The sequence below is a fragment of the Oncorhynchus mykiss genome, chromosome 11 (genome assembly GCF_013265735.2).
Source record: "Oncorhynchus mykiss isolate Arlee chromosome 11, USDA_OmykA_1.1, whole genome shotgun sequence".
Taxonomy (NCBI): Eukaryota; Metazoa; Chordata; class Actinopteri; order Salmoniformes; family Salmonidae; genus Oncorhynchus; species Oncorhynchus mykiss.
In genome coordinates, this window is record NC_048575.1 from 8,669,470 (window position 1) to 8,681,373 (window position 11,904).

The 11,904-nt window shown below is 41.6% G+C and overlaps 1 protein-coding gene across 1 annotated transcript in view; it reads left to right on the forward strand.

The window, feature by feature from the left end:
- LOC110535213 (microtubule-associated protein 4) overlaps positions 1-11,904 on the forward strand; it is a 35,219-nt gene that overhangs the window by 19,032 nt on the left and 4,283 nt on the right. The window contains exons 7-10 of the mRNA XM_036934764.1: positions 6,215-6,307; positions 9,020-9,101; positions 9,366-9,478; positions 11,537-11,684. Coding sequence (XP_036790659.1) covers positions 6,215-6,307; positions 9,020-9,101; positions 9,366-9,478; positions 11,537-11,684 — 436 coding nt within the window. The remainder of the gene's footprint in view (positions 1-6,214; positions 6,308-9,019; positions 9,102-9,365; positions 9,479-11,536; positions 11,685-11,904) is intronic.

Consider the following 11,904-nt stretch of genomic DNA (forward strand, 5'->3'; position numbering starts at 1 on the left):
ATATACATAGCAATATACATAGTAATATACATAGCAATATGCATAGCAATATACATAGCAATATACATAGAAATATACATAGCAATATACATAGCAATATACATAGCAATATACATAGCAATATACAATATACATAGCAATATACATAGCAATATACATAGCAATATACATAGCAATATACATAGCAATATACAATATACATAGCAATATACATAGCAATATACATAGCAATATACATAGCAATATACATAGCAATATACATAGCAATATGCATAGTAATATACATAGCAATATACATAGCAATATACATAGCAATATACATAGCAATATACATAGCAATATACATAGCAATATACAATATACATAGCAATATACATAGCAATATACATAGCAATATACATAGCAATATACAATATACATAGCAATATACATAGCAATATACATAGCAATATACATAGCAATATACATAGCAATATGCAATATACATAGCAATATACATAGTAATATACATAGTAATATACATAGCAATATACATAGCAATATACATAGCAATATACATAGTAATATACATAGTAATATACATAGCAATATGCATAGCAATATGCAATATACATAGCAATATACATAGCAATATACATAGCAATATGCATAGCAATATACATAGCAATATACAATATACATAGCAATATACATAGCAATATACATAGCAATATGCATAGCAATATACATAGCAATATGCATAGCAATATGCATAGCAATATACAATATACATAGCAATATACATAGCAATATACAATATACATAGCAATATACATAGCAATATACATAGCAATATGCATAGCAATATACATAGTAATATACATAGCAATATGCATAGCAATATGCAATATACATAGCAATATGCATAGCAATATGCAATATACATAGCAATATACATAGCAGTATACATAGCAATATACATAGTAATATACATAGCAATATACATAGCAATATACATAGTAATATACATAGCAATATACATAGTAATATACATAGCAATATACATAGCAATATACATAGCAATATGCAATATACATAGCAATATGCATAGCAATATGCATAGCAATATGCAATATACATAGCAATATACATAGCAATATACATAGCAATATACATAGCAATATGCAATATACATAGCAATATACATAGCAATATCAAATCAAATCAAATCAAATTTTATTTGTCACATACACATGGTTAGCAGATGTTAATGCGAGTGTAGCGAAATGCTTGTGCTTCTAGTTCCGACAATGCAGTAATAACAAGTAATCTAACTAACAATTCCAAAACTACTGTCTTGTACACAGTGTAAGGGGATAAAGAATATGTACATAAGGATATATGAATGAGTGATGGTACAGAGCAGCATAGGCAAGATACAGTAGATGGTATCGGGTACAGTATGTACAAATGAGATGAGTATGTAAACAAAGTGGCATAGTATAGTATAAAGTGGCTAGTGATACATGTATTACATAAGGATACCGTCGATGATATAGAGTACAGTATATACGTATGCATATGAGATGAATAATGTAGGGTAAGTAACATTTATATAAGGTAGCATTGTTTAAAGTGGCTAGTGATATATTTACATCATTTCCCATCAATTCCCATTATTAAAGTGGCTGGAGTTGAGTCAGTGTCAGTATGTTGGCAGCAGCCACTCAGTGTTAGTGGTGGCTGTTTAACAGTCTGATGGCCTTGAGATAGAAGCTGTTTTTCAGTCTCTCGGTCCCAGCTTTGATGCACCTGTACTGACCTCGCCTTCTGGATGATAGCGGGGTGAACAGGCAGTGGCTCGGGTGGTTGATGTCCTTGATGATCTTTATGGCCTTCCTGTGACATCGGGTGGTGTAGGTGTCCTGGAGGGCAGGTAGTTTGCCCCCGGTGATGCGTTGTGCAGACCTCACTACCCTCTGGAGAGCCTTACGGTTGAGGGCGGTGCAGTTGCCATACCAGGCGGTGATACAGCCCGCCAGGATGCTCTCGATTGTGCATCTGTAGAAGTTTGTGAGTGCTTTTGGTGACAAGCCGAATTTCTTCAGCCTCCTGAGGTTGAAGAGGCGCTGCTGCGCCTTCTTCACGATGCTGTCTGTGTGAGTGGACCAATTCAGTTTGTCTGTGATGTGTATGCCGAGGAACTTAAAACTTGCTACCCTCTCCACTACTGTTCCATCGATGTGGATAGGGGGGTGTTCCCTCTGCTGTTTCCTGAAGTCCACAATCATCTCCTTAGTTTTGTTGACGTTGAGTGTGAGGTTGTTTTCCTGACACCACACTCCGAGGGCCCTCACCTCCTCCCTGTAGGCCGTCTCATCGTTGTTGGTAATCAAGCCTACCACTGTTGTGTCGTCCGCAAACTTGATGATTGAGTTGGAGGCGTGCGTGGCCACGCAGTCGTGGGTGAACAGGGAGTACAGGAGAGGGCTCAGAACGCAACCTTGTGGGGCCCCAGTGTTGAGGATCAGCGGGGAGGAGATGTTGTTGCCTACCCTCACCACCTGGGGGCGGCCCGTCAGGAAGTCCAGTACCCAGTTGCACAGGGCGGGGTCGAGACCCAGGGTCTCGAGCTTGATGACGAGCTTGGAGGGTACTATGGTGTTGAATGCCGAGCTGTAGTCGATGAACAGCATTCTCACATAGGTATTCCTCTTGTCCAGATGGGTTAGGGCAGTGTGCAGTGTGGTTGAGATTGCATCGTCTGTGGACCTATTTGGGCGGTAAGCAAATTGGAGTGGGTCTAGGGTGTCAGGTAGGGTGGAGGTGATATGGTCCTTGACTAGTCTCTCAAAGCACTTCATGATGACGGATGTGAGTGCTACGGGGCGGTAGTCATTTAGCTCAGTTACCTTAGCTTTCTTGGGAACAGGAACAATGGTGGCCCTCTTGAAGCATGTGGGAACAGCAGACTGGTATAGGGATTGATTGAATATGTCCGTAAACACACCGGCCAGCTGGTCTGCGCATGCTCTGAGGGCGCGGCTGGGGATGCCATCTGGGCCTGCAGCCTTGCGAGGGTTAACACGTTTAAATGTCTTACTCACCTCGGCTGCAGTGAAGGAGAGACCGCATGTTTTCGTTGCAGGCCGTGTCAGTGGCACTGTATTGTCCTCAAAGCGGGCAAAAAAGTTATTTAGTCTGCCTGGGAGCAAGACATCCTGGTCCGTGACTGGGCTGGGTTTCTTCCTGTAGTCCGTGATTGACTGTAGACCCTGCCACATGCCTCTTGTGTCTGAGCCGTTGAATTGAGATTCTACTTTGTCTCTGTACTGGCGCTTAGCTTGTTTGATAGCCTTGCGGAGGGAATAGCTGCACTGTTTGTATTCGGTCATGTTACCAGACACCTTGCCCTGATTAAAAGCAGTGGTTCGCGCTTTCAGTTTCACACGAATGCTGCCATCAATCCACGGTTTCTGGTTAGGGAATGTTTTAATCGTTGCTATGGGAACGACATCTTCAACGCACGTTCTAATGAACTCGCACACCGAATCAGCGTATTCGTCAATGTTGTTATCTGACGCAATACGAAACATCTCCCAGTCCACGTGATGGAAGCAGTCTTGGAGTGTGGAGTCAGCTTGGTCGGACCAGCGTTGGACAGACCTCAGCGTGGGAGCCTCTTGTTTTAGTTTCTGTCTGTAGGCAGGGATCAACAAAATGGAGTCGTGGTCAGCTTTTCCGAAAGGGGGGCGGGGCAGGGCCTTATATGCGTCGCGGAAGTTAGAGTAACAATGGTCCAAGGTCTTTCCTCCCCTGGTTGCGCAATCGATATGCTGATAAAATTTGGGGAGTCTTGTTTTCAGATTAGCCTTGTTAAAATCCCCAGCTACAATGAATGCAGCCTCCGGATAAATTGTTTCCAGTTTGCAGAGAGTTAAATAAAGTTCGTTCAGAGCCATCGATGTGTCTGCTTGGGGGGGGATATATACGGCTGTGATTATAATCGAAGAGAATTCTCTTGGTAGATAATGCGGTCTACATTTGATTGTGAGGAATTCTAAATCAGGCGAACAGAAGGATTTGAGTTCCTGTATGTTTCTTTCATCGCACCATGTCACGTTAGTCATAAGGCATACGCCCCCGCCCCTCTTTTTACCAGAAAGATGTTTTTTCCTGTCTGCGCGATGCGTGGAGAAACCTGTTGGCTGCACCGCTTCGGATAGCGTCTCTCCAGTAAGCCACGTTTCCGTGAAGCAAAGAACGTTACAGTCTCTGATGTCCCTCTGGAATGCTACCCTTGCTCGGATTTCATCAACCTTGTTGTCAAGAGACTGGACATTGGCAAGAAGAATGCTAGGGAGTGGTGCACGCTGTGCCCGTCTCCGGAGTCTGACCAGAAGACCGCCTCGTTTCCCTCTCTTTCGGAGTCGTTTTTTTGGGTCGCTGCATAGGATCCACTCCGTTGTCCTGTTTGTAAGGCAGAACACAGGATCCGCGTCGCGAAAAACATATTCTTGGTCGTACTGATGGTGAGTTGATGCTGATCTTATATTCAGTAGTTCTTCTCGACTGTATGTAATGAAACCTAAGATGACCTGGGGTACTAATGTAAGAAATAACACGTAAAAAAACAAAAAACTGCATAGTTTCCTAGGAACGCGAAGCGAGGCGGCCATCTCTGTCGGCGCCGGAAGTACTATTGCTATGCAATATACATAGCAATATACATAGCAATATGCAATATACATAGCAATATACATAGTAATATACATAGCAATATACATAGCAATATACATAGCAATATGCAATATACATAGCAATATACATAGCAATATACATAGCAATATGCATAGCAATATATATACATAGCAATATACATAGCAATATACATAGCAATATATATATATAGCAATATACATAGTAATATACATAGCAATATACATAGCAATATACATAGTAATATACATAGCAATATACATAGCAATATACATAGTAATATACATAGCAATATGCAATATACATAGCAATATGCATAGTAATATACATAGCAATATACATAGTAATATACATAGCAATATACATAGCAATATACATAGTAATATACATAGCAATATACATAGTAATATACATAGCAATATGCAATATACATAGCAATATACATAGCAATATGTAATATACATAGCAATATACATAGCAATATACATAGTAATATACATAGCAATATACATAGCAATATACATAGTAATATACATAGCAATATGCAATATACATAGCAATATACATAGCAATATACATAGTAATATACATAGCAATATACATAGTAATATACATAGCAATATACATAGCAATATACATAGTAATATACATAGCAATATGCAATATACATAGCAATATACATAGCAATATGTAATATACATAGCAATATGCATAGTAATATACATAGCAATATACATAGTAATATACATAGCAATATACATAGTAATATACATAGCAATATACATAGCAATATACATAGCAATATACAATATGCATAGCAATATACATAGCAATATACATAGCAATATACATAGCAATATACAATATGCATAGCAATATACATAGCAATATACATAGCAATATACATAGCAATATACAATATGCATAGCAATATACATAGCAATATACATAGCAATATACATAGCAATATACAATATACATAGTAATATACATAGTAATATACATAGCAATATACATAGCAATATACAATATACATAGCAATATGCAATATACATAGCAATATACATAGCAATATACATAGCAATATACATAGTAATATACATAGCAATATACAATATACATAGCAATATACATAGCAATATGCATAGCAATATGCATAGTAATATGCATAGCAATATACATAGCAATATCACCACAGTTCTTGTAATTAGCACTCGTAACAACACAAGTATATTAGCAACAACATACAATACACAACAGGAGGAAGCATCACTATCATAATACAATCCCATTTAAAGAGGGGCCTGTTTCAATACGGCAGCAATTGAGCGTCCTCAAAGGGCAGGTGTGGATGTGGGACCCGCATGTGTGACTTAATACACCTCTCTGTCTGTGGCCTCTCGATGTTTCTGCACACTTCTCTTCCTTCCTTGTCACAGCACTATCCCAACCTTCTAACCTTAACCCCCACGGTGACCCTTACTCTTCCTCTCTGCCTGCTATGCTGTGTTTGTAGGTTCAGATAGTCTCCAAAAAGCTGGACTTCAGCCACGTCACCTCACGCTTGGGTTCCAAGGACAATATCAAGCATGTTCCTGGTGGAGGGAAGGTTAGTACCGGATTGCAGCTTAGCTTCAATGGCCCCCAACCCCATACGACCGACCGCACGTCATGACCAATAAATACCACGGGGGGTTTTATTTATTAGTCTACTGAAGCCTCCGCTGGAACAGGTTTGAGACAGGTTGAACTAGACTGATACAAAAAAGAATAACTCCCGCCCGTTTATTGGAGACTTTTCGGTTGGAGACCTTTTTCAAGAACCTGACTCGAATGATCTGAGTCACTGTCCTGCAATTTACAATTATTTTCAGGATTCTGTTCCAGTCTAGGAAATGCTACAGTGCTGCCCCCTTTTGGCACTGGCACGTCATTGCCTGAACGCAATTATATATTTATTTTTTCGATTAAATTTATATATACAGTGGGGCAAAAAAGTATTTAGTCAGCCACCAATTGTGCAAGTTCTCCCACTTAAAAAGATGAGAGAGGCTTGTAATTTTCATCATAGGTACACTTCAACTATGACAGACAAAATTAGAAAAAAATCCAGAATTTTTAATGAATTTATTTGCAAATTTATGGTGGAAAATAAGTATTTGGTCACCTACAAACAAGCAAGATTTCTGGCTCTCACAGACCTGTAACTTCTTCTTTAAGAGGCTCCTCTGTCCTCCGCTCGTTACCTGTATTAATGGCACCTGTTTGATCTTGTTATCAGTATAAAAGACACCTGTCCACAACCTCAAACAGTCACACTCCAAAGAGCTGTCAATGGACACCAGAAACAAAATTGTAGACCTGCACCAGGCTGGGAAGACTGAATCTGCAATAGGTAAGCAGCTTGGTTTGAAGAAATCAACTGTGGGAGCAATTATTAGGAAATGGAAGACATACAAGACCACAGATAATCTCCCTCGATCTGGGGCTCCACGCAAGATCTCACCCCGTGGGGTCAAAATGATCACAAGAACGGTGAGCAAAAATCCCAGAACCACACGCGGGGACCTAGTGAATGACTTGCAGAGAGCTGGGACCAAAGTAACAAAGCCTACCATCAGTAACACACTACGCCGCCAGGGACTCAAATCCTGCAGTGCCAGACGTGTCCTCCTGCTTAAGCCAGTACATGTCCAGGCCCGTCTGAAGTTTGCTAGAGAGCATTTGGATGATCCAGAAGAAGATTGGGAGAATGTCATATGGTCAGATTAAACCAAAATAGAACTTTTTGGTTAAAAACTCAACTCGTCGTGTTTGGAGGACAAAGAATGCTGAGTTGCATCCAAAGAACACCATACCTACTGTGAAGCATGGGGGTGGAAACATCATGCTTTGGGGCTGTTTTTCTGCAAAGGGACCAGGACGAATGATCCGTGTAAAGGAAAGAATGAATGGGGCCATGTATCGTGAGATTTTGAGTGAAAACCTCCTTCCATCAGCAAGGGCATTGAAGATGAAACATGGCTGGGTCTTTCAGCATGACAATGATCCCAAACACACCGCCCGGGCAACAAAGGAGTGGCTTCGTAAGAAGCATTTCAAGGTCCTGGAGTCGCCTAGCCAGTCTCCAGATCTCAACCCCATAGAAAATCTTTGGAGGGAGTTGAAAGTCCGTGTTGCCCAGCAACAGCCCCAAAACATCACTGCTCTAGAGGAGATCTGTATGGAGGAATGGGCCAAAATACCAGCAACAGTGTGTGAAAACCTTGTGAAGACTTACAGAAAACGTTTGACCTCTGTCATTGCCAACAAAGGGTATATAACAAAGTATTAAGATACACTTTTGTTGATGACCAAATACTTATTTTCCACCATAATTTGCAAATAAATTCATAAAAAATCCTACAATTTAATTTTCTGGATTTTTTTTCTCATTTTGTCTGTCATAGTTGAAGTGTACCTATGATGAAAATTACAGGCCTCTCTCATCTTTTTAAGTGGGAGAACTTGCACAATTGGTGGCTGACTAAATACTTTTTTGCCCCACTGTATTTTGGTGGCCCCAATTTTCAATCTTTCCTCACCGCTGCAACTCCCCAACGGGCTCAGGAGAGGCGAAGGTGGGGTCATGCGTCCTCCAAAACATGACCCACCTAACCACGCCCCTTAACATCCGCCAGCTTAACCTAGAAGCCAGCCGCACCAATGTGTCGGAGGAAACACCGTTCAACTGGCGACTCTCCCCTAACCCGAACAGCGCTGGGCCAATTGTGCTCCGTCCTACGGGACTCCCGGCCACGGCCGGTTGTGGCACAGCCCCGGAATGAACTCCCGGGTCTGTAGTAACGCCTTAGACTGCTGGTCCAAGCGAGAGGCCCAGCGACACGTCACTCAATCACAGTTTTTTTCTTTCTGTTGTTTTTGGACCTTGGCGACAAGAGGCTGTTGTGTGATATATTTTTTTCAGCCAGCATGGTAGCTCTAGATAACCCTCCTCCGTAGTGCCTGCTACTGCCCTTGGCTTAGACTTCCCCTGTCTATGTCTCTCTAACTCACTCAACACCAAACACCACCCTTCCCTGTCTGACCTCTGACCTGCACAGACCCTCAACTCTGATTGGCTCTCCATGTATACTTCCTCCTTTGATTGATTGTGCTCTTATTGCTACTGTATGCGCTGGACACATTGGTAGAAGGGGCAGTACAGAACAGATGGCTGATGATAAAGGTAAATAGATTCAACTGTACGGCGAAGAAGATGGCTGCCGTGGCTCTTTGACCTCTTCGGTGTGTGTAACTGGGTCTGTTGTACGGTTTGCAGGTTCAGATACTCAACAAAAAGGTGGACTTAAGCAAAGTGACATCAAAGTGTGGCTCCAAGGCCAACATCAAACACAAGCCTGGTAAGGTTTTCTTGGGTAGACCTGTTGAGTTGTCATCCTGTATGTACACAGTAATTCATGTATCTCTATGGGTTTGATTGACCACAGCACCTTACTGTCATTATATTCTCAACTCTATACAAGTATTGATAGATGAAATCCAAAAGTAATCAAGGAACATTCAAACATGACTACCAAAGATGATTATAAAGATTAAACAAAACATCCATAATCACCAACTGATATATTCCTCAGACCTATGCAGTGACTGTGTGTTTCCTGCAGGGGGCGGCGATGTGAAGATCGAGTCCCAGAAAGTGAACTTCAAGGATAAGGCTAAATCCAAAGTGGGTTCAATGGACAACCTGTGTCACGGGCCCGGCGGTGGCAACATCGAGGTGAGGTCACCAGACAGAGGAACCTCATACTGAGTAACTTTGTACTCCTATTTACATACACATTACAGTTTAGTCTGCTGCATGTCAGATGTTCAGCCTAGTTTAGTCTCGTAGGTTTACTGCATGTCAGATGTTCAGCCTGGTTTAGTCTCGTAGGTTTACTGCATGTCAGATGTTCAGCCTGGTTTAGTCTCGTAGGTTTACTGCATGTCAGATGTTCAGCCTGGTTTAGTCTCGTAGGTTTACTGCATGTCAGATGTTCAGCCTGGTTTAGTCTCGTAGGTTTACTGCATGTCAGATGTTCAGCCTGGTTTAGTCTCGTAGGTTTACTGCATGTCAGATGTTCAGCCTGTATCAAATGGCATAGTCGAGATAACAACTTGGAAATGTGATCAACACAATGATAGCATTCTGAAAAACATTTAAGGGAAGATAGCCAAGATAGCCAATGGCACAGGTACGGTAAGTACTATCTGGCCCTGTTTACTGACTGATAATCAAGTCACGTTATTACACTGTGGACAATATCGGCTGTGGAATGTGTCGCTCCCCACTATTTTGCTTGTTTGTGTGTGTGCGTATGTGTGTGTGTGTGTGATAGAGAGAGACAGAGAGACAAAGAGAGAGAGACAGAAAGAGAGAAACAGAGAGAGAAACAAAGAGAGACAGAGAGAGAGAACGTGAGAGAGAGAAACAGAGAGAGAGACAAAGAGAGACAGAGAAAGTGAGAGAGAGAGAGAGAGACAGAGGGAGAGAGAGAGAGAGATAAAGTGAGAGAGACAGAGAGAGAGAGACAGAGGGAGAGAGAGAGATAGATAAAGTGAGAGGCAGATAGAAAGTGAGAGAGACAGACACAGAGAGAGAGACAGAGGGAGAGAGAGAGATAAAGAGAGAGAGGGAGAGAGAGAGATAAAGTGAGAGAGACAGAGAGAGAGATAAAGTGAGAGAGACAGAGAGAGAGAGAGAGAGAGAGAGAGACAGAGGAGGGGAATGTGCACCCTTACAGTGGGGAGATGAGGGGGAATGAGGGTCAGACTGATTCCCCCATAAGAGGACATGTGTGAGGGGAGTGAGGATGACCAAGAGGAGAGGCTGGTAATACAGGAAGGAACTACTATGGTTCCTCTCCTAGGGACCCTCCATCTTTTTACAACCATCTAGGTGGGTAGGGGATGTCTGTGCATCAGCCAGTCCTATCTAGTGTGATGTCGCCTGTCCCCTCAGCCTATCACAGCCCATAATATAAGTCACATGACCACCATCTCAATGGCTGCACCATTCATCTCCTCTGACACTGGGAATGAACTTGATCTTTCTACAATGCATAGAGAGTACATAGTTGATCATAAACACACACGACGGGACATGTTCTCAGTTGGTCCTCCATCACATTCTTTAGGATTTCATCTCATCAATACTTGTATACAGTTGAGAATATAATGACAGTAATGTGCTATAGGTCTGTTTCAGAGATGTTGTAGTATGCCTACACATACCTATCATCTTACACAACACTTGACCAGTCCATGTTTACATCATAGTTGTTCTGGTACTCTCTATGGTTTCGGTAGGAACATTTCCTTTGAATGAAAATGGTCAAAAAAAAAACAAGGGTTTAATGGGTTTGAAATATATTGAAATACAAACACATTTACCAAACGATCTAAATTCCCCTGGATTTTGTCATTGATCTCTTCAATTGTAGTCTTTTTGTGAAATAGAGACACATGATTTATGGACCCTGACATACCGTACTCCTAAACCCCAGTCTAAAGATTCCGATTATAATTATTCCAATTGTTAAATATAGCTGAAAGTTATATTCCTCATCTAATATTTTTGATTTAATACATATTTTATTTTCCACATGATTTGATTTAAACCACTCACCCTGGTACTGTAATAGCTTTAATGAGTTTCTTACCATTTGAAGACAACGTCAGCGCCTGTTTTCTTTGAGTACTCTTTTTGTTATTATCCCACTTGTCCTACTGTACACACACTGAAACCCCTGTTCCATTGCCCCAACTGACACCCTGCCACTGTGTTTGTTTCTAGGCTGAGGGGGCCCAGGAGATAGCAGAGGGGAATGAGGTTCCCCCCAGTGATACCCCAGTTCCAGACCGGGAGAATGGGGTAAAGGAGGATGCCCCTTGCCAGGGCCTCCATGACCCACAGGGCCTGGACTCAAGCATCCCTGAGACAAGTAAGTAGAGAGTCTGGTCTGGAGAGGGGCCTATTGAAGTTGGGATACAAAGTCCCTGACCTCCACATTACCTTTGACTTCTTATTCTACAGGCTTCTAATTCTTCTTTGTGTTATCCCTCTACCCTCTTCATCTCAACATCTCCTGTCCCACACTCCTCTCTCCTTCTCTCCTCTCTCACCTTCTCTCGTCTCTCTCTTCTCTCTCTCCTTCTCTCCTC